The 24,872-nt window shown below is 32.4% G+C and overlaps 1 protein-coding gene across 3 annotated transcripts in view; it reads left to right on the top strand.

Moving 5' to 3' along the window:
* Kcnt2 (potassium sodium-activated channel subfamily T member 2) overlaps nt 1-24,872 on the top strand; it is a 367,931-nt gene that overhangs the window by 274,599 nt on the left and 68,460 nt on the right. For all 3 annotated transcript variants that reach the window (XR_009057124.1, XM_057769358.1, XM_057769359.1), the window contains exons 15-20: nt 4,324-4,473; nt 6,122-6,351; nt 9,954-10,167; nt 13,030-13,135; nt 16,679-16,851; nt 23,903-23,974. Coding sequence is in view for 2 of the 3 variants with exons in the window: in XM_057769358.1 (XP_057625341.1) it covers nt 4,324-4,473; nt 6,122-6,351; nt 9,954-10,167; nt 13,030-13,135; nt 16,679-16,851; nt 23,903-23,974 (945 nt within the window). In the remaining variant the exon portion in view is untranslated. The remainder of the gene's footprint in view (nt 1-4,323; nt 4,474-6,121; nt 6,352-9,953; nt 10,168-13,029; nt 13,136-16,678; nt 16,852-23,902; nt 23,975-24,872) is intronic.

The following is a 24,872-nucleotide window of genomic DNA, read 5'->3' as shown; positions in this document are numbered from 1 at the left end:
GGACAACAGCAAGTCATATGACAATTTGTGTGAATCTCGATGAACCTATTTTTCTGTTTAATTGTACAGTTTAGGATTAGAGAAAGCAGAATATGCTAGAAAAAAATTGATATTATTATCAAATTTATTTAAAGCAATAATAGTCAAAAAGAGGTAGATTTTCATAATGACTACATTTCCTAAATTTAAAAGTAATGTTTCACACACAAAGGTTAAAAAAAAAAAAAACCTCTTAGTTTTTCCTCAGTGTTATCATAATCACCATATATATAAAGAAAATGCATATGTTAAAAGTCAAAATCCACTTTCCACCATTTTTTGATATTCACTAATCAATAAGAATGATGATTGAATGAAAAGTCAGAGGAATGAGGTTTTAGGGGTTTTTTTGAAAAAAAAATGTGAATGCATTGAATAATTTATTGCAGTTTTGATATAGGGACTGAAGTTGCTGTATAATAAGGCTTCAAGATGTTGTTATTTGGAGCACAAAATTCCACTTAACACATGATATATCCATATGAGAAGATTTGAGATGAGAAAAATTTTAAATTCAGACTTAATTAGCTTCTTTTACTATATTCATAGTATCTGTATGGTGTGTGTGTGCTATCTTAAATTTATAAACACAACATGCTGAGTATGCATGTAAATTTTGTTATCTATTATTTCAGAGTTGATCCCTTAGTATTAGACAATCAATTCGGATGTATTTTCCCTTGGCAAAAACTATTTTTACTGCTCTCAAAACACCTAAATTTCCGATAGTTCTTTGTCTAGGGTCAAGGCTCTATGCAATTCTGCCCTTCCATGTAAATATGACTATTGGTGATATCTTTGTTTAGAACTGGCTTAGGCAGCTATTTTTACTAGATTTCATGGAGGTAACTTTTCTAACTTTTCAATCTATCAACAACATAAAGAAAAAGAAGGTATTTGTTGTCCGATAGTCACTTTTCCACCAACTTTGAATCCCTACCTTGTACCTTGATAAATTAGTTATTCTCTCTGTAACTTAGAATCCTACTAAAAAGTTGTTTAGTGCCCGTGGGTACTGTAAATAAACTTTTCCTTAAAAATGGAGGAAAAACATGTCAAGAAATAGATCATTGAGATTGTTTTATTCAAAATATTCCCAAAGAAGTAAAATATGAATAAACTTAACAAAAAAGGTCAAAAGACTTGTACAATGAAAATTTTAAGCATCTGAGAAAAAATGTAGAGAAAGACACTAAGAAATGGAAAGACATTCCATGCCCATGGTTTACTAAAAATGATATTGTGAAAACTGCCATTCTGCAAAATATCTATTTATACATTCAATGCAATTCATAAGACAATTACAAAAATAATTTAGGGCTTTTAATTTAATTTTTAAAATTGATATACAAGGTTTGTACTCATCTAATAGGGTGCAAATTGCAATGCAATTGTGTATACTGTGTATAATGACCAAATCATGGTACTCCACATGTCCATATTCTCCATTATCATTCCCAAGGATTGTGAAACTTCATATTTTCCTTCATCTTTATAACAGTACAGAGAATGTGTAGGACCAACACTAGAGACAAAGATGAGTTAGGAATCCTTTAAAAATTTAAGCATTGATGGGGAAAAGGACAAACTAGTTGATTAACTCAAAGGAACCATGGGTGGTAACCATCATTACTTGTTGGGCCCAACAAACAGCTACTTTTGTCTTTGCTCTTCTTCAAGTTTCTTAGCACAATTATAAGAAGAATTTTTATAAAATTAAGTGCATACTTTTGCACATATATAAAATCCCCAGTGGCTGCCTAGTCATTTCAAGCAAATGTCACATCTATTGATTGATAAGTTTTCTACTTGAATACAGAATAATTGAGTTCTTTGCTTCTGTTTAGCCATATTGGGCATTCCTATAGTTAGGGAAAAGACCTGTTGCTCTTGCTGTCTTACATGGCTTTCTTCAGGAAAGCTACAGACAATCTTGTTCATTTATATTTTTGTGAACCCTTGGACTCTCAGTATTGGAGTTCTTGGGTCATCCTATAGACACTGAAATTACCCATTGAAAACGTAGGCTCCTTTTACCTTCATTTTTCTCCTCAAAGCTTTCTTCTCCTGTTTATTCTTAGTAGTCCCTAACTACTCCCTCCATTTTGTTAATTATTATAGCATTCAATCTAAAACCTTCTTTGCACTCAATCACTGCTTTGTGAGACTTTTTATTTCTATTAGTATTTGATGAAATTTCCACATATTCTTTCAAATAAAAGGCCCAAGTTTCGTGAAGAAAAGTCTTCATCTTTACAAAAACTGAAAAGTAAATGTTCTTGGTTACTTTTTACAAGCTAATAAAGAAGTCATGAAGATAAGAACTCCTCATGATATGATGCTTCCTGAGAGGAGAAGTAAGGTTATGGAGTAGTAATATGAGAAACACTTCATGAAGGATTTTTTTTTTAATCTGGCCTGGACTGAGCCCCATCACTTTTGCTCTCTTCCTCAGTACCACATTATGTTCCCATTTCAGCTTCTGAATTAGGGTTTTGCTTCTCTTGAAGGGATTTTAGTACATTTGCATAACAGCTCTCTGACACTGAGATCATTTTGTATCTCAAATAAGCCATGATGAATTGCCAGCCTGTTCTCTGATATTGCTGGACCTTCAGTAGGTTTTGATGTTTGCCAAATACTATTTTGCCAAATTGTTCTTTGGTCCATGGATAATTTGGTTTGCCAAAAAGATTTTTTTTCTCCACAAGAAATCATCAGTCTTAATATATTTACTTTCATTATTTCTAGGACAAAATATCTGAGAGAAACAACTTAAAGGAATAAAAAGAATTATTTCACGCACGGGTTCAGAGAGATTTCAGTCTGTCTACAGCGCAGTTCATATGTGCAATAATAGCATGAAACAGGTTTTTAATCAGCTATAGGTCTTTTTTATGATTTTTGTATGAATTGAATTTCCAAAGCCTCAGAATTAGGTAGAACATTTTAGAGCTAAAGAAACCATAAGTTTTATTCTTAGTGTATATGTCTTCTTTATATAAGCACCATTAGCATCCCTCTTGTATACCATCTTATTATACTTTTAATTGTTATTACAAATTGTCAAAGAGTGAGTGGTCTATATACAAAAAAACTTTATTTTTCACATTTCAGGTGTTCAGAAGTCTAAAATATAGGTTTTGACTTGTCAGTCCTGAACTACAGCTTCTGAATTGCTGATTTCTGACTCTGGGCTGTATTCTTGTATAGTAGAATGAACAGGCTACATCTTCAGAACTGATGATGGCTCTAATTCACTCTGGTGTTTACTGTTATTGCCTACCATACCAAAAGCCAAACATATAAATACTAGCCTATGAATGAAAGCAATACATGCATTAAAGGGTTATAAATATTAAATCTATTTCTGGGACCCTTTTTTAAAAGTGTATTTCTCAAATATGTAGCAGAAATTCTAATTTGTTTTAATCATAAAATCCCTGAGTCAGATATGGGGATAAATGCTAAAAGATCAGAGAAGCAGAACAGCCAACCACTTGTTCTTACCTAAGCAGAATCCTCAGGCAGAATGGGTGATCATGTTTCTCTCTAGGAATCCTCAGACTGAATGCCTTGAGCTACTGTTTCCCACAGATTTATATTTCACTCTCTGCCCAGCCATATTCCTTCCCATATTCACCGCCGTTGTACTGGGATTAAAGATCTGACTGCTTTGTTTTTCTGATCTTTCAGTTTTCACCCCCTAATAAATGGCTCTAAGTTTTTATTATTAAGACCAATTAAAATCGTACTACATCAATATCTGTCTTTTCTTGAGGCATGCATAGCATGAGAGGAGTTTTGATTATTAAATTGGCAAAAGTTAACATTATATACTTTTGCAAACTCAAATTGATATCATGAAAAACAAAAATTTAAACATGAAGCAAATTCATATCATAAGAGTCAAGGTATATCATAAAGTAAATTTTGCCTTATGACAGAGACAATGAAACAAGTTCTACACACTGGACTTGGGTGCAGCGTTTCCACAAACTGAAACAAATCAAATCTTTGAATCATGGTTCCATGGCCAAAATAAATATGTCTTGTAAAATTTTACTATCTACCTACTCACTAATCATCATTTTCATGTTATAAGTGGTACTAAATTTAATTTAGTGTGATGTTATTAATCTGAACTCAGAACCCAATGTAATATCTCCTCTAATTTTGTTGACTGGTTCTCGACCTTAGAGATTGACTTTCCAGCCAATTGCATCATTGACCAACATTCACTGTCTTTTGCTCTTCGTGTATGTGTGTGTGCTTATGTTGCAGAGAAGGGCAGCAGTCACCAGAACAATGGCAGAAGATGTACGGGAGGTGCTCTGGAAATGAAGTCTATCACATCGTTTTAGAAGAAAGTACTTTTTTTGCTGAATATGAAGGGAAGAGTTTTACCTATGCCTCTTTCCATGCACACAAAAAGTATGTTTCTGTTTTTAGTGGAGAATTAACTCATCAATCAGTCAATCAGATCATATATAAACTATTTTCCAAAGATCAACCCATATTGGTGCTCATGAGTTTCTAGCATTTTGACTTTTTGGCATCAATTTTGTTCCATTTAAACTATGAACATTTAGTATCTACAAGTCAAGTTTACCAAGAGGAAAATATGTAAGGGATGTCTATTCTACTACATCTGTGACCCACATAACATCCTGGGCAATTAAGAATCAACAATCATAAAGCATTAAATCTTTATACATAAGTGGAATTTAAAATGTTGTATATATATATTTAATATATAAGTATTTAGTTATATATATATAATTATATATGTGTATGTGTATTTACAGTAACAGAAACAGATGAAGAACAAAATTAGAAAGAAAAAAAAAACCACATTTTCCCTTTCAACCTTTTGATTCTTGGTCTCGTGTAGTTTAGGCTGTCCTCAAAATCACTATGTGCACAAGCCTAATCGTGGTTACTGATTTTCAACTTTTGCTTCTGAAACAACACACAATTATCCAAAAGTAAATAAATAATAATTTGATTATTACCTTTCCATTGCCCAAAAGGAATGTTAAATAAATGATACTATATACACTTTGTAGCTTAGTCACGATGATTTGTTTTTCCTCTCCTTTATTGACAAATTTAATTTTTTAAGGAATAAAAATGTATATCAAAAATTATCTATATTAAAGTAATTTAATGTAATTTATTGGGCACTTGGTAATAATATATTCCCCTTAACTAATATATAGTGTACTCATTTTAATTCTCAATGGCTTTATTGATACATATTTTGCTAATAAATATATTTCCAATTTGACTCACTCATTCACTCTGTGAGGTTTTTTTTTTTTTTTTTTTTGGTTTTTCGAGACAGGCTTTCTCTGTGGTTTTGGAGCCTGTCCTGGAACTAGCTCTTGTAGACCAGGCTGGTCTCGAACTCACAGAGATCCGCCTGCCTCTGCCTCCCGAGTGCTGGGATTAAAGGTTTTTAAGATGAATTTTGAAAGTTTGAACATCACCAAAGAGAAATAAGAAATATTTTAACACTATATTACTTTCAACATGTTTAATTTCTTCTCCTGAACATGTACAACCATTGAAGACTATTTTAAATATTTCTTTTTAAAGCTGAATATATGAGAGGTTGTAGAAATGATAGTAAGGGTGATTAAGAGACACCACTTTCTTTCACATATTTCATAACAGTCTCCCTTATTCCAATAGATTGTAAATATTTTGAAAAAGGTAAGAAATATTGTTCATTATTTTGACATTAGTAGTTTTCCTAAAAATATAAAACAAAATTACCTCTATTATATTACCATAATTCTAATATTTTATATTCTTCTTTATATTTTGTCATTTAAATGTATATATATATATATCATAATGCTTATGACAAATTGAACTGATTTTGTTCTTTAAAAAAAAGATTATCAAATGATAGAATCCTCTCCTGCTTCTTAGTTCTATTATTTGATGTTGTTACTGTGTTCTAATAGATTATATTTGGTTAATTTTCTTATAAATGTAAGCAATTAAAACAACATAAAGATAATTTTCCCCCAAATGTAATTCTTAAACTCTTATATTCTTCTTTTAAATTAAGGTTTGGTGTCTGCTTGATTGGTGTTAGGAGGGAGGATAATAAAAACATTTTGCTGAATCCAGGTCCTCGATACATTATGAATGCTTCAGATATATGCTTTTATATTAATATTACCAAAGAAGAAAATTCAGCATTTAAGAATCAAGACCAGCAGAGAAAGAGCAATGTATCAAGGTCATTTTATCATGGACCTTCAAGGTTACCTGTCCACAGCATCATTGCCAGCATGGGTCAGTACATGCTTGCTGAAATTGCTTTTAGTTTATATGTTTTAAAAGATTATAAATACACATCTATATTAATAAAGGTTCATAATTTCAAAACTTCCTTGTGTATATTATAAACTATGTATGATTATATAACATAGAACTAAATTTCTAAACTGTTGATGTAGCAACAATGCATGTTATTGGCAGTTACTCTCTTGACAGTCAGTTCCAGAATTACCACTCTGAGGATTAATATTAATTACATACTGTTTGGCCTATTATCTCAGGATTGTTATTAACTAGCTCTTACAACTCAAATTAACCAATTTTTATTACTCTACATTTTACACCAAGTATAGTGGCTTGTTACCTCATATCTTGCTTCCCCGGTGGCTCTTCCCAGCATCTCCTGACTTTGCCTTCTTTCTCCCTCTATCTCTGTTTGGATTTTCTGTGTAGATATACTCTGCCCTGGCATAGATCGAGGAAGCTTTTTTATTAACCAATGGTAATAAAACATATTTACAGAATACAGAGGTGTATCCCACATCAGATGCAATATTAACAAAGAATATTCAATAATTATTTTACTAATTTTAAATGCTTGCCTTGTATGTTTTTCTTGTTAATTATCTATACAATAGCTGATTGGAAATATTCCCAACGTTTTATGGTTTGTTTTTTTCAAGACTCACTTCATCTTACTCTCATCATTTATTTTGGTGTTTATTACACAATAATGAAATAATATAAATCCATTCAATATGAAACTAATTACATTTTCCCACTAAACCACAAGTGAACAAATAAGTGTATAATCCCTTGCTTAAGGAATATATGCCATTCTTTTTATGTAAAATTTATGTACATTGTCTTCATTTGCTCGGTGAATGCTCTTGATTCTCTTTTGGGGTATTTAACTTGAATTTGGTTTGCCCTTATTATTTTTAACTCTACCACTATCCTAAATCACAGACTGGCTATTTCTACATCCTGCCATCCTTACACAACACAATACATACAGATATGCTATTGAGCTTCATGATTTTACTCAGCTACAAAGTCCTCAAAAGAGTTGGCTTCTGCTTTTAAAATTGTATATCCCTCATGTCTGTCTTTACCCCCGATTATACAGTTATACAGTTGAATTGAATTTCCAGCAAGTTCAAGTCATAGTTGTGGTTAAGAGTGATTACAGAAAGTCACAAAATAGTGCTAGTCACAGGTTGTATGTGTGGAATAAATGAAATGAAGCATTGTTATTAGTTCTATTAACATCTAAATGAAAGCAAAGCATTGAGTAACTTTGAGAGAGATACGTGGGTAAAACAATTGCCATGCAAACATGAGAACTTGAGTATAATCTCCATGAAAAAGCAGAACATGCTACCACACACATGTAAACCCAGTGTTGAAGAGGCAGAGTAATGTAAATCCCTGAGGTCACTGTCTGGACAGTTCACCCTTATTACTGAGCTTAACCAAATGAGAGACCTGTCCCCAAATGCAAGTTAGAGATTCCTGAGCAACAATAAATTTGAAATCTGACCTCCATATATGTTTATATATGTGTTATGTACACCCACATATACTGTGTTCCTGTACCCACACAAATACATGCACACACATTCACATACATGTGTACACATAAAAAAACCAAGAAGAAATGAAAGATCCAAAATAAGATGACAGCTAAATCCCATTTACCTCAAGGAAATCGGAGATAAATGTGTAGTAAATTTCTCTATCTATATTTTGAAAACACTAGCGAGACAAAAATATTCTTATGTGAAATTTGTGACTATCATCCCAAACTTATACACTGAAATCCTACCCATCCCAATGTCATAGTATATAATATCATTTGGAGCTCAGGGGTTTTTAAGAAATAAATTTAAAATGGGATCATTAGAGTTATTATGATTTCCATGTGACTAGGTAACTAATAGTAAAAATAAACACAGCATAGACACAAATACAGGAAATTTGTGTGGAAATGTGATAGAGAATAGAATATGCCACCAAAGCAGGTGACCTAGATACCTAGAACAGTTCTATCCCTCACCATCCTCCAAAAAATTCACAACAATGTAAAAACCTTTATTCTGAAACTTTATTTTTCCAAACTATGAGAAATTAATCTCTGTGATGGCATCTAAATTATTCCATGATTTTCTGGAAGATTTAGTTCACTATTAAACTAGATAAAATAGAATAAAACTGATGAACAAATAATATACAGTAGATCTTATACTCTAAAGACCTATGATTCAAAAATAGATTTTTCACAGAAGATAAAGAAAATGGTTAATGACAAAAATAAAGATTTTTTTTCTACCTCAAAAACTCAAGTTATCTCTTTATGGTAAAGAGAAAGACCTCTAAAAGAACAAAACATTTGTAAGAGTAAAAGATGTTGCAAAGAAAGTCTTGTTTTTACACACCTAACTGCTTTTACAGCTCTTTCTCGTGTATTATAAATTTACCATGCTCTTTCTCTGGGCCCAGACTGCTGGTAGATATCAGTATTTGCAGGATAACTGAAGATAGACAGAAGGGAGCATAGTTCTTTTAATATGTTGTCTTAGGAAAGAAAACAACTAGGTATTTGTAGGTGATGTACAGTCATATATATTGGTGATGAGGTTATGTAAGTATCCCTTTGAAAGTGAGAGGATTTAATACACAATGTGTTTCTATGAAGACACGTATGTGTATTATCTTCTAATTGGAAATAAGTGAGGGAGTGTTTGATATGTTGGCAGGAAGGTGTGTCTCAATTTGCTTTTGACAGAGTCCTTAAAAAAATCCTGGCATGCCATATTTTCTTTCTTTTCTTTTTTTTCTTTCTGAGGTACTAGCATACTGCATGATCATCTATAACGGTAAATGTAGTAGATGTGCACTCACTTCTACAGCTTTAGGATAATAACATACCAGATAGCTTTTCTTGCATCAATAAATTGATTTGATAAAGTTTGAATCTCTCAAAACCAAACAAAAGAAAAAATTTTCATTCCTTCTTAAAAAAAAATCCTACATCTCCTCTCTTTCTCTCGGATGTGGTTTTTGTAGCCACACCATTATCTTTGCCCAAACACTTCAGTAACTGTGCTGGTCTTCCCATAATGACTTCACAGAAGACCAAACCTCTTAAATACCTTACTGCCTCTCGTATTTCCACACTTGGATCCAAGCTCGCATCTCCCAAAGCTAGAACTGAAACAAATAATTATTTGAGGCAGGGTCTTATTGGGTATCTTTGAAACTCACTAGTCAGATAAGACTGCCCTTGCACTTACAGAGATCAACCTGCATATGCCTCCTGACTATTGACATTAAAAGTGTGTGTTACTATATCTAACTGACTCCCCATATAAGTTGTGATATATACATTTATGGATACACTATTTCTTACTCAGTGAAATTTTTAACTGAAAAAGAATCAAGTTTTGAGCATCAATAGCTATTAGTTAGGCAGGCAGAGAGGCAAGCAGACAGAGAGACAGACATACAGCCATCCTAATAATGTGATAACATTTCATTTATTTTAACCACCAACTGATAATTATGACATAGCTACTAGAAATGTCCTAATGGATTTTCATGTTTCGTTGTTTTAGGTACTGTGGCTATAGACTTACAAGACACAAGTTGTAGGGCAGCAAGTGGCCCTACCTTGGCTCTTCCTTCAGAAGGAAGCAAAGAATTAAGAAGACCTAGTATTGCTCCTGTTTTAGAGGTTGCAGATTCATCATCAATTCAAACATGTGATCTTTTAAGTGACCAATCAGAAGATGAAACTACACCAGATGAAGAAACCTCTTCAAATTTAGAGTAGGTTTGATTTTCTAAGCTTTTGTTTGTCTGCTTTTGTTTTTGCTAACACGTTTTAGTTTAACTTTTGGAGAATATCCTACACAGATACATTATTCACATCATTCCCATTTTAACTTTCACCCTCCATCTCCTTCGGTATATTCCCACTTCCCCCTCAACGTCATGACCTCTTCATTAATAATTATTTTTACATATATAAATGTATATATAAAAGCATTCTGTGGAGTGTACTTAGTGTTGCTTATATATTCATGTGTTTATTGTTGACAACTTTGGATTGGATGACATACCAAATGGCTCATCATTGGAGAAACTCATTCTCATGTCATTAATTGCCTATAGTTTCTTATCAAGGGATAAACTTTAAAATTAAGGAAGGGAATAAAATTTTTTTCCTTCTGGATGATCCAGAATCATTGCTTCATAGTTCTACTAAAATAGTTCTCTATTAATCATTTTCTCACTACAGAGTATTATAAGACATTGATTTTCTACCTTCAATGTACACCTCCAGCCCTATTTTTCATAAATTATCTTTAACTTAATGTAAAAATATGCAATTTTGTTTGTGAGTAATGTAAGTTGCATTTTCAAAGTTGTAGTTTATTCTACTGTACTTCTATCTTTAATTTCCTTTATTCATATCCATTTTGAAGTTTACATTAGTGATTTACTCAATATTGTGACAAAATCAAAAGTAACCTAAGTATAGAAAGGTCTATTTTGAGTCACAGTTTGAGATTACATTTGATCATGACAGAGAAGGCATGATGACTAAAGATGGTTGTTCACGTGGTGCACTCAGGAGCAGAGACAGGTGGGATGCTGGTGCCCAACTGACGTTTTCCTTTTAGTTAAGTGTAGGACCTCAGCCCCTGAGATAATACTTCCTACATTCACAGTGAGTCTGGTCATATCTGTTAAACTTCTTTGGAGTCATCTTCACCTATAAATATATTTTCTAGGTGATTTTAAAGTCTGTCAGGTTCACAAGCAAGATTAACCATCATTAATTCAAAAGTTTATCAAATGACATATTAACATGAAATGTTTTCTCATTTTGCCATTTAGAATTCCTTTTATATTTTGAGGCTAGAAATAATTTCAATTTACAAATGAAAGACATATTCTTCCTTCATTAAGCTTCCATTCTCTTACAGTATCTACCAGTATAGAAGTCAGCATATTTAAGCCTGTCATACATGTTAACATGTGCTATCCTCTGCATTATGTTACCATTGGAAAGCCGAAAGAACAGTGGTCTACAATATTGACCTGCTATCTCAAAAGATTTATTCCATCCCAGTTTTGTCTTGTGATGCTTGTTTACAAATTAGCAGTTTGACTTCAATTTATTTGTAAATTATGTTTGTTGCCACCTCCTTGCGTTATATAAAGCCTAATTGAAACGATGGAGAAAAGTGCTCCTTTGATGTTTAGTGCTGAGCAACCAATGGCATTAGTCCCTACAAGTGTTGTCACTGCAACTAGGTGTCCCAGGACAATCATCGTCCATCATGTCTCAGTCTCACAATTGCGGTCATAAAAAATTTATTTTATGCTTTATTGAGCTGAAAATGAGCTGTCTTTGAAACTCAGAAAAATAAACTTGAAATTCATCCACAATTTCTATTTGTTTCATACAATGTCAATATACAAGAAGACAAATTCTTGTCTCAAAGTATTCTGTGGTCCAAATGCTCAAGTACATTTGGATAATATAGGATGGGAAGCCAGCAGACTGGGCACTCTCCCTGCCGGCAACCATTCTTATGGGAAGTTTTTAAAACTGTGAATTAAATACTTTTTCTTAGATTTCCAGATCATGGAGAGGTAAAGAACTGTTTTATAAGAAAATCAAAGAGATATGAAAGTAACAGTGATGACTGTAGCTTCTAAATTTATAAAATGTGCACAATTTAATGTGCAAAAAAAAAAAAAAAAAAAAACAGCATCTAGAAAGTACTATCAACAGGCCTTAACTTTATATCACAGGAATCGTTACCAAAAATCAAGAGCCCCCCTTTTGAATGAGAAAATGTTGCTTCAAGTAATTTTCTTTTATTTGCTAATTAACTTTTATGCTTCTGCCCTTTAGAAGTTCCATGTTCTACACTGGTGTAGCCAAAATGTGCAGGTGGCTGATTTTAAAAGTCAGTAAACAAACTAAATGTCTCTGATAATATTTTAAGAACAATTCCAGGAAAACCCCTGTTTTTCACTAATTAACTTACTTTTCCTCCTTTAGTTATGTGTGCATGGCTAATGAATATCGATGCAGCAAAACATTATAATGCAGTCTGCCTTAAGTACACTTTGAAAGGCATAACATTGCTATTTGTTATGGATACATGTTTATGTCTTCAGGAATGATGATTAAGAAATGTTTTCTAAAAGGAAATGACTATTATGTAGCTATGTTTCTTGTTGCAGTTGCTCATTTCTCTAGCTGAATCAAACACAAATACCCCATTATTCAGATCAACCTGAGTGTTAATGGCTGTGGTCCCTGATGCTGGTTTCATTGAACAACAATATCTGTGGTTCATTGCTGCTAATCTCAGTAACCAACAAGGGCTGTGGTTCATTGATGCTGATTTCATTAGTGGAGAATTCAAACCATATAATTTTTACATGACAGAAAATACTTTCCCTACTATTTAAAAATGTAGGTAGCAAAACTTTATAATGAATCATATTTAATCATAATTTACCTCACATTTTGAAGATCATGTAATTTTCACAATAAGAAGCATAGATTTCCAATTCTAATGTAATCAAACAGAAGATCAGGGTCATATCTGAGGGGTCCAGTTCTCCATGACTTCTCCAAAAGTAACATCTCATATTGCTTTCCAGATATGCCAAGGGCTACCCACCTTACTCTCCATACATAGGAAGTTCACCTACTTTTTGTCACCTGCTTCAAGAAAAAGTGCCCTTCTGCTGCCTAAGATTAGACAAGGTAATGGTTACTTGTTGGTGCTATTCTCTCCAAAAATAAAATTATACCATGAACTATTGAACACATTTAAATACATTTATACAATTTGTCCAAAATACTTTAATGAAAGTATAACTATGATAAAGTGTATTACTTATAAACATGATAAATACTTAAAAACATTAAGTACATTACATATAATCATGATATCATAAATGGTTAATTTGGTTTTATTCTCTCACACAACTTTATCCATCTATATAAGTACTCAACTTGTGTTATTTTTTTTTAAAGGAAAGACAGAGGCATAAAAACTGTTAAGTTACTTTTGTTTACTATTTAGTTACAATTTGTGTCTGGTAGCATATTAAATCTATGTTTTTTTGAAAAAAATCTCTTGATTAAATGAGACAAGTACATTTGTGACTAGGTGGAAACTGATATAGGTGTCTTGCCTCATATCTCATTCCCACATTTTTCATATAGTTCTCTCTTCCTGCCTGAAGGCTTTAAAGAATTTACTCAAACAGAACAGTCTGAGAATGTGATCATTTTTGTCTTTTTTCTTTGATTTTGTCCTCCTGAGTAATGAGGAAAAGGCTAAAGTGAAACATTATATACCTTAAAGAGATTCAAGCATGCCTTGACTTCTAATCAGGGATTTCTTCATTTAGTCTTTATTTTGCTTAAAATTATAATTCCAGCACCCTTTCATGTTCTGGACAACTTAAGAAAATCACAATGACGTGCAGCTTTCTTATTTGTAAAATGAACATAAGTTTAATGCTATAGTGTTCTTAGACGGGTTATGTTAGTCATTAAATTTAAGATAATTATTAAATTGTGTTTCAATTCATTTTGTTAATATGCTTGCTGTTTTCTCAGTTACAAATGTATTTTTTTGCTACTTTTGAAGAAGACTGAAAGAATATTTGTGAGCTCTAAACTTAATCTATTTCGAGTTGACCAGTGCTTCTTTCTCTTTCTCATCAGTATTCCATGTAGCTCCATTTTCATTTGGGAACTCTATTTCTCAGGCCCTTAGTATTTTGATGTCCTCTTTTTTAACTTTTATTTTTGAAACATTTGCTGTTACTGGTCATCTCTGTTGTGTTTTGCTAAACAAGACTTCTTCCATGGCTACAGTTTCCTAAGTCATGTTCAAATATAGTACTTTTGATGTTTTCCTTCAAGAAGATTCTTGACATATATCTTAGATACCTTGATGCCTGAATTCACTTCGTGGCAATATATATATATATATATAGAGAGAGAGAGAGAGAGAGAGTCAGGAAGCATCAGGAAACCAAAAGAGTAAAACTGAATTATCTTCAAGCAACTAATCCTCATTGTAAGACTCAGCTCTTCAAAAGAAAAGATTATCGCCCCAGTGGAGGACCTTTAAAAGCAGTATATTAACGGCCTTTTGCTACATTAATAAAGGAAAATATGTAGTTTTATTAATTCATGCCTATAGAGGAGATTATTTCGCTGTTTTATTAACATTAGACTTGTATATAGGGTCTGCTCTGAAAATGGAAGTTTACTTTGGGATGATGGGGTGGCATTAATCAGTTGGCTCCACTGTGTCTGTGAAGTGGGTGGATTGGAGTGGCATTATCATTCTGTCCCAGTGCCAACGTGTTTCAACACTACCTTCGCATTGTCTCTTTAGATTTTCTTAATGACTGTGTCCCTTCCATGACTTCATGAGCCATAAAGTTCTCTTACCTTGTGATATTTCATAGGTGTTGCAGTTCTAACCTTTCTAAGCCTTCACTCATCAGTATTCTTCAACCCCTTTCTTGGTGACCTTATCTATTTCTTTATATGACTGTAGATTCTGAATATCAGAACTATAAAAATCTCTACCCAGTATCTTACGAGGACTTATTGCTTCTCTTCTTTACCATTCTCTGTCTTTAGCTATTTCTCCTCCACTTACTAGATCATTTTCATACAGCCTTATTTTCAACTTTTGGAATTTCTGCAAGTGAGATTTGGTGGTTGTCAATTTTTTCATTATGTCTTCCCTTGGATGCCTTTCATCTTTATTCTAGAGGGATGGTGTGCTTGGTGTCTATCTTTGCAATAGCTTCTTTCTTCAATGCCTCTATCTTTCTGACTACTATCAATATCCATCATTCTTATTGTTATCTTTTGTAGCTAATCACTCTTTTTTTCATTGATGATTAATGTCCCATAGTCTTGGCCGGCCTATGCTTTCATAATAATGTGTGGGAATATGTGACTTTGTTTATTCATTTGGATTAGCATTCACTGATTCTTTGAGGCTTTGTGGTTTGTTCACTCCTAGAAAATTCTCAGTCAATATATATTTGAATAAGGTTTCTTTCTGACTGTGATTTCTATTTCAGCTTGTAGCTTTTATTTTTCCTTTGTATTTGCATCTGGGTTGCTATTTCATCTCTGTTCTGTAGTTGATTTCTTCAACTACATTAAATAAGTTATTTAATTTTTTTTCACTATTGGAAATTGAGCTTGGTGTTTCACCCATACTCAGAATGTGTTTACCACTGACCTATATCTTCAACTCCGAATTAACTTTTGAGTTATATTGTTCAACATGAGAGAATATATAAAATTAAATATAAGATATTTAAACAACTGTTTTGAATATTAACTAGGATTTTGTTAATTCTTTAAGTGCCTTTTTCTTATTTCTTTAAACATATTCCACAATATTTTGTGACTCTTGTAGCATCAAAATCTGGAGTCTTTCTAGATATAATTGTTTTCTTATTTTTATTCACTCATGGAGCTTCATTTCCACCATATAAAAAACAATTTTATTAAAGACTAATGGAATGGATACTTTATAGGTAAGGAACACACAGAGAAGTAAATAATACTGACTCCGATAAATGAAAAGTTTATGTAGAGATATTATAATGATGAAGAAAATAATCTAATAAGTCCGTTAATACACAGATAATTTAGATTGAAAATTGTCTTGATTTAGTAATGTTAATTAATTTCTTCTGAGTCTAACTTTTTAGAAATTAAATTAGTTTTCTAACAATTTTGTGCTCACTTCAGCTCTGTAGTGAGTTCTGATCAAGTGTTGTGCTTTGTTTTGTGTGTATTGCTTTTTACACTTTAACCCGGGTATGGACTTAAACAGTTTAGTTTTCTTCTTTTCTAGTTTTATTTTCTTTTTTATTTCATAACTTTAAGTAGCTAGTAATGGGAATATCCCTGAGGCTTTTTAGCATCAAGGTATTTTCAAAATGGGAGGCACATGTCAGTGCTGTAGCAAAACAGATGCTGAGTGACTGTACTGAAGCAACTTTTAGCTCGCAGTGCGAGCAGGACGCCCCTTGTCCACTTTCAGCATCAGGTGTATCCTCCCTCTCCTTTTCATTATTTATCATTGTTTGCCCACATCAAGCTGGAGAACTAGGTAAAGACAAATGTAACTGTGCTCCAATCTGATAGAAAACTACTTAGATCAATTTTACATAACCATATATCCTAAATTCTTTGACCCAATTTTAGTGGAGTGTAAAAATGGCATTTCTTTGTATAATTTTTCTTCCCTAGAGTTGCCAGCATAACTACTATGAGGACGCAAAAGCCTATGGATTCAAAAATAAACTAATTATAGTTGCAGCTGAAACAGCTGGAAATGGATTATATAATTTTATTGTACCTCTCAGGGCATATTATAGACCAAAGAAAGAATTAAATCCCATAGTTCTGCTATTGGATAACCCGTAAGTATATTTTAAGATACACAGACAGAGATTTTAATTTTACTGTACATTAAAATAATTTACTTAAATTTACTGATACTACTTTAAATCAGATACATTATGGTACAGAATTCATTGGGAGATAGAGTATATGCTATGATGGAAAACATTATTGATTATAGTAATGTTTCATCAATACTAGTCAAATATCATTGAGTTGGAGACTTTTATTTGAAATTGATATACAAATGGTCATCTACTCACCGTACCAGTTGAAAGTAGCCACTGAAATATTTTTTTCAAATTTCTTCAATTTAATCAACAGGCATGGAAGACACCTACCAAAATTGTACAGTTTTGTTCTTTAACCATAAATTATCAGAAAAGCATTTATTGATCTACCTTTATATGTTATAGCTTGGAATATCACTGTGTATTTTACTTATGATGATGTTCATATATGATAACAAAAAAACCAGTTGTGCAGCATCACCTCTGTATATCTATAAACTTTTTGATTGAATTACTTTTTAAAATATGACTACTTAAGCATTTAGAAAGTCCTACAGATGAATACATAGGTCCCTGAATGTAATGGTCAAAATGATTTTATTTTAAAGTTACAGTGCCCTTCACTGTAAGTGTAAACAAATTGGTTGTCATGAGCACAGTGTTAGCAGATATTAAAGCATATAAAAGCAAACGCCAGGAGCTTGACAATCAGTGTGTAGTATGGCCGTAACAATAGAAGAATTGTCAAGCTCCTTCTCAGTGTTTTCAATACACTATGATTTCTAGAGGTTCTTTCGGGAGAAGCTGCAGAGCAGCCAAGTTGTTACTATAAACACTAAGTATAATATTTAGTTTGGAGCTGATTTTCTATGGGATGCCCTTATAATGCGACAAATAATATGAAAAATGGCCATCGCAGACTACTGTGATATCCTCATGGTGAATGACTAGAAAGGTTAACTCAGTTAAAGCCCCCAGTTATAAAAATTTAGAAGGAAGACCATAAAAAGAAAGAAGTGGACTGTGTTCAGAACATCCTCTGATAGTCCTAAACCTGGACCAGTCTGTCCTTTTCCTCACATTATTTCAATATTAAATTTTGGTTCCTGATATGTAACTTTTCGCTAACCACCTCTAAAAATACTCATTTTCTCCTGGAGTGATGTCCTACTTATGAAATAGAAGTATACTCCTCATTTTTAGACTCCATTCTTAAAGTAGTCTTAACTCATCCATTTATTCCCATTTACCTCATTATCATATAAAACATGGTTCAAGCCATTCCATTCAAAATTTTATTCAAAATCTAATAAATTTCATCATATTTTGAAGAAAAAGTCCTAGAGTATTGGTTCATTCAATATAATTATAAAGTTCTGGGATTCTTTGTATATAGCCCTTTTTCTGAATGTGATTAATCACACAAAATGTCTGAAAGCTCCATTTTCTGAATTACTAACAGATCACTATTTCTTTAAGGTCACTATTTCTGTGTATATATCGCCTTTCAGTATTCTCTTAATTGAATGAAACCATGAAGATCAATTTAAAAATTTGGTGTGCTTTCCCTGTATATGGTTATAATAATAGTGAATATTAGATATTCATTACAAATCATCTTATTTTATATTTGTATTTTATTTTATATTTTATATATTCATATTACATAGAAATCATGGCACTAGAGAAATGTACTCAGGGAGTTAGCAGTCTTAATGCTTGCTCTTAATTTAAACATTTGAATAAACTTTTGTTATGGATGGTATGAAGCAGAACTAAAGATGTAATGACATCCAGATAATGTTCCTAAGGTCAATTTTAGAATTAGGTCCAGCTGTGCAACGACTAATTCATTGTTGTTTCCTCTGTATCTTACAAGAGTTTGTTACAAATGGACAGACAATATGTATTATTTTCAGTTAGTTTTATAGACAACAATCTAGCTTGAATTCCAATATTTATCCATTGAAAATATATCACCCTTACCAATTGCTGATGGTTTAGATTATAAATTTCAACATAGTGCTGTTGTTTGCTGATTTCTGCTAAGCATAATTCCACTTAAGTTTAAAGTGGTTGTTTTATTAGCATACACTATGTATTATAATTGTTTCAATTTATTTACTAAATTGCAAGGGCATGTTATAAAACCTTCAGCTTCCTGGGTATGTCCCCAAAGTGACAGCTAACATTTTTACTTATCTTCAGCTCCTTTGATGAAGAATGAGGACTCAAAACCTGAACTCCAATAACTAATGCTCCAGGGAGTCCTATGCAATCTTTTCTCCCCTTTTGAAACAATGAAACACCTGTTGCTCTGAAATGGCTTTTGTTCTGCAATTTGGTGTACAAAATTATATTAAATGGTATTATTCTTCTTAAAATAGACCCATATCCAATAACTTTTATAATCATGACCCTTCCTACTTTGGCAAGCATTACTTAATTTTGGGGTTCGACATAGTTTAAATGAGCAGTGGTGAAGATAATATTAAGTGAATGGCTGTGGATATAAATTAATCAAAAAGACAAAATTAATTTCATATAGAAACAGATGTGTCATAAATATTAAGTATTAAATGTAAATCCAATTAATACTTAAAACACATAACAGTATAAAATAGATGTTACATAATATTTCCAAACAAAAAGACTTACACATTTCAATGTTTATCAAACCTGGCGCATTGAAAACATCTTTTCTGTGCCTCAGCAGAGCAGTGCTGATCTGTCCACAGTTCATCAGAGTGATGTCAGTTCTGATTGAGACACCATCTGTTCTCCTTGATGTTCTATGCTAGAAAGATTTCAAATATTTTTATTATAGACACTACCTTAAAGGTCACCCAGCCGAAATTTAGCTGACAATAAAAGCTGGAATATATTAAACAAAGTTAGACAAAAATGTGCCAGAATGCAGGAGATGGGGGTATCCAGGCCATGGTGACACATGTCTTTAATCATCCCTGTACTCAGAAGACAGATGCAGATGGGTTTCTGTGAATTCATGGCAAGTCTGGTCTACAAAGTGAGTTCCAGAACAGGCAGGGCTACCCAAAGAAACCCTGTCTTCAAAAACAAAAACAAACAAACAAACAAACATCATTGAGTGAGATGCATGCTGATGTCATTAATTTTTACACTAATCATTTTTTACATCAATCTATCTCTTTGCATATAATATGTAAACACTTCAGCTTATTTGTAAATAATTGCTAAAATACAAGATAAATACCCCCCCCCCCTTATCCTTTTGTTTGGGGCAGACAAAATGAGAACCAAGCTTAACCTCTAGAGCAGCCTGGGTGATATTTATTCTTGTACCTCGTCTCCTTTTTTCTTTAATTTGTAAATGATAAGAAATTTAAGTTATTCCCAGACTTAGATAATATGTGTCGCATACTAAGGCAAGATCGAATTTATGTGACAGCCCAGAAATGCTAGAATTTCTTCTCCTGTTAAAAAGTTTGACATTGATACTATTTAAGTTATTGGGAGGTCATATATAAACCCAGTGGACAAGAAAACACAGTGCGGAGACATGGCTCAATGAAAGAATGCATGCCTACCATGTGAGAGATCCCAGCTTTGAACACTAAACACACACGCATGCACGCTCACACACATGTGCACATTGATTTTAAGGATTTGCAACTAAGCTTAAACTCTTAATGATTTTTTAAAAAAATTATATGTATATGGTTGTTTTGCCTGCAAGCATTCCTGTGCAACACTTGTCTGACTGGATCCTACAAAGCAGGGAAGAGGGGGTTTGATTCCCTGTAACTAAAGATATAGAGTTGTGAGCTGCCTTGTGGGTGCTGGGAGTCATTCAGGTGTTTGCTAGAGCAGTGAGTATTCCTATCTGCTGAGCCATCTCTACAGCCCCTGATCAACCAATTTTAAAAAATAAATCAACTACCTAAAAGTATACTTGTAAAATATTGATGAGATAAGATTGGCTAATAAAAATATATTAATTTCTTTCCTTAGAGATGAAGCAAAAATAGTGTGTTTTAGTTTAATTGGATGGGAATCTTGCTCTTTAGTTTTGCAAATCGGTAAAATTTATGAGCCTTTTCACTGTCTGGCAATACTGAGCTACTTTGTGTTTTAATGTACAGTGTCATTGTGAGAGATTTATGAAATCTTTGTATACACAGTCAGTGTACTTAGTAGACTCTATAGATAGAGCTGTAATTACCAAGTGTACTTTTATACTTCTACTTATTAACACTGACTGCTTTGTATATTTTTGTTATTTTATTTTATTTATAACTGGTAATTCTGTGTTTTTTTTACTTTGGTCTATGAATTTATTCTGATCTGCATCAATTGACATATTTATCACTGTCTCTTAGATTAAACAAACTAAAATATTTCTTTGTGTGTAATAAGTGATTTATCTATTTTGTATAAATAATAAGTTTTACATTTTTATATGTTTTTTATAAAACTTATAGATAAGTCATCTGATCCTTTCATCACATTTCTTTTTTTTTTCACCGTGAGTCTTTCATGCCATATTTAATAGACAAAATAGGATTCTCTATTTGGCAACCAGAAAAAAAGTCACACATTTTATTTTGTTTTATTAATAATTTTCTTGTATAATAAAGTTTTCATTGTACTTTTGGAACATGATATAAAATAGAGACAAGAAACATATTTGTGATGAATGTTCTATGTGTTTGTTTAGTTTCTCAATATTAATGTTTCTCGATGTAAAATTATGCTTGCTAATTCACTGTCTCCCAATGATTAGGAAAATTCAATTATTAAGTAGCTTGGTGTTTTAAATACAGTTGTCAACTTTGAACAGTTATAAAATATATGAATGCAAAATTGTTTGTTTCTTTAAATTTCTAGTTTCTTTTACATCATAGAAGAATCTTAAAGTTAGTGTCTTTCATCAAAAATATGTATTTACAAAGTTTAGGGTACTTGATTTTCCCTTGTGATAGCTGAAACCACATGAAGATACATAGTATTATCCCTATTTAAAAGCAAGTTTGAACAATTTGGAAGACTTCTGGTTTATTTAAATACATGTTGTAAATACATCGTAAATAACATTGATGAGTTTTCTTTAAAAAGACCTTTTTTCCCCCACACATTTAAAGTTTGTCATTTCTTCAACCAAAGGATGAAAAAGAAATCTTTGAAGGCCTCACCTTGAATTTTATCTCTCACGTGATGGCAGCCATAGCTTAAAGCCTTATTTGCCACAATGACCGGGGTACACTTTATTTCTTAGAAAAATTTACATCTCATGTTGAATTCAATGATCTATTATGAAATAGTTCAGAAAAGCATAGACTGGAGACTCAGTGGGAAAATTTGTGCAGAGAGATAGTTTAAAGAATTGATATAATCTTAACCTAAATGAATATGGCAGATTAAAGTAGATATCATTAAATACATGTACATATTTACAATTACCAATTAAGAATGGCACTTAAAAAAACAAAAACAAGTTATTAATGTAAAATTAGCCCAAAATGTTTTTAAGACCCAAAACATCTTGATCTCTCAGTACTTTTAGTGCTTGCATCCTTACATATGCTTCTGAAGTTATGAAGTTTATCGAGATCCCCAAAACATTGTCTTTCGATGTTGAGAAGCAACAAAGTGTCTACAAATAGAATTGAAATCTCTATCCTAAATCCCACAAATGTATGTTAGAATACTGATTCAAATCATTATATATCAAGAGCTTTAAGGATGACTTAAGACTGATAATAATATCTACTCTGTGAATGCTTGGGATCTTGACAAAACTGATGATGCCCAAAAGCCATCTGAATGTGTGCATAACATGCTATATGGAAATTAAACTAGAAATGGCTACATAAAGTGAATATGATTTATCAGTTAAATAATTCAATATTTTCAAAACTGAATTATGTAGATTAAAACAAAGTAAAAGTACCGGTTCATTCACTATTGCAAATAAATTCACTGGAGGGAGAAATTCAGGCAAAAATTTAATAGTATCATCATTTGGAAAGTTTTGTTAAAACATTACTGTATTGTACTTTCTTTTTCTTTAGAGTTTAAGGAAATAGGAGGGACAATAGCAGAAAGAAAACAGTTAGGAAAAGAATTGATCAAACTGGGAATCAGCATCTAGGAAATGGCAAATACTCTCTCATTACCTTAACCTGGAATTGCCCTGCTCTGTTGTACTTGCCAAATCCCTACTCAGTTTTCAAAACCCAAAGTAAATATTACTTCTGTAATATTCTCCAGTTCTGCCACCTGTCTTTTTAAAGAATGAAACATATTGTGTTTTCATGATTTTATCTATGTAGTTAGATTCTACATATCTTATAAATTAATCAGATGCAGTTTTATAAATATAAAAGAATACATTTTACTGCTCATTGAATAAACTTTGAATCTGTATATGCTGAATATTATAAACTAAAAGCTATTAAGTGGATATAGCTTTTTAGGTGATTCTAAGAACATTTGAACTTTATGATTCTTTCTTTTGCTGATCTTATAAGTAAAGATTTTGGTCTTAATGAACATTTGCTCACCATTACATTGGGTAAATGTCAGTGTAACTTTATATAACACAGTTTTCCATGCATATATAGACCTTATACCCGACACACTGAGATATGCAGCATGCTGTGATTATATACATACCTTTGGCTAAGCTCTTTTGATTCTCAAGCTTACCAACTACTTCTTAGAGGCATTTGTGGTGCTTGAGGTCATCTAAGAAAACAAAAACATTTGCTCTTCATTGTCAAAACCTCTTCTGCATTGTGTAACTGATCTAATCGATGAACATTAAGTACTCACTAAGAGTAATCATGAAGGATTTTGTAGAATTATGCCATAATGTTTCTGATTTATATTTCACATTTCTTTGTGTACTTTGTGGTTCATAAGAAGTGCAAATGATATTCTTTAGCAAATTAGCAGTTTAAGATGTACCTTGTGTTTGGTTTTGGAAATGCAAACTAAATGAACTTGCTTCCCTTTCCTAGAAGTGCTGCCTCTGTTGTGATACTGTGTTTCATTTTGTAACCCATCTGCTACATAGGCCAGATATGCATTTTCTGGATGCAATCTGTTGGTTTCCAATGGTTTACTACATGGTGGGCTCTATTGACAAGTAGGTGACAATGTCTATGGCACATGAGTAGTGTAGTACCCTGTGGTCTGTCAAGTGCTGTGTCTTGGTCCTGCATGATGAGTGTACTTTGTAATGTTGATACAGTAAATATGGTGACCCATGCTTGCAGAGCTCATGCCCCTGTGTTCTGCATCTTCTATCATACTGCCTAAGCCATAATTCATTGCTGAATTGCCACAGACTTTGATGTATGTCAAACTGGTCAAGTGCATACCATTTGAAGAGCTCTTGACTCATGTCTCTTGCAAAAGGAGCACTTTTTGCAGTAATATTATTGCTAGAGGCATCAAAAAATGCTTTAAAAAAAAAATTCCACATTTCAATGCAGGTAGTGAGAACATTACAATAACTTGAAATAAAAATAGTAAAAATAGCTTGACAAGTTATTCAAGCACATTTAGTAATTTATAATAATATAATTTCTCAATTGAAATTATGTAATGCATGTGATTATGTAATGCAGTAACGTAAAACATAAATAAACTCTGTTGTGACACCATTATTGAGAAAATGTAAATTATCACCAGACAAATTACATGAAATACTATTGTAAAGTATTTATGCTAATAAAAAAGGAAACTTAGAGAATTAAGCTTCCAAGGAGGAGATGAACCAAGGTTGATTGATTTTAGACTAGTAAGTCTTTAAGGTGGGTCACCATATCTATATGCACGTGTATATATGAGAGAGGGAATTATATATGAACTGTCCATGTATAATTCTTGTTTGTGTTATTTGAAATTTCCATGCAATATAAAACCTATTTGGAACAAGAATACTTCCTTATACTTGCAAATTTCACATTCTAATCCTTAGAAAAACTGAGTCATGGAAGGGTAAATAAGGGACCGCTGGTTAGAGTATCGTTAGGGCTTAT

The sequence above is a fragment of the Chionomys nivalis genome, chromosome 5 (assembly GCF_950005125.1).
Source record: "Chionomys nivalis chromosome 5, mChiNiv1.1, whole genome shotgun sequence".
NCBI lineage: Eukaryota > Metazoa > Chordata > Mammalia > Rodentia > Cricetidae > Chionomys > Chionomys nivalis.
Note: the sequence above shows the minus strand (reverse complement) of the source record. Positions and strands in the feature narration are given on the sequence as shown.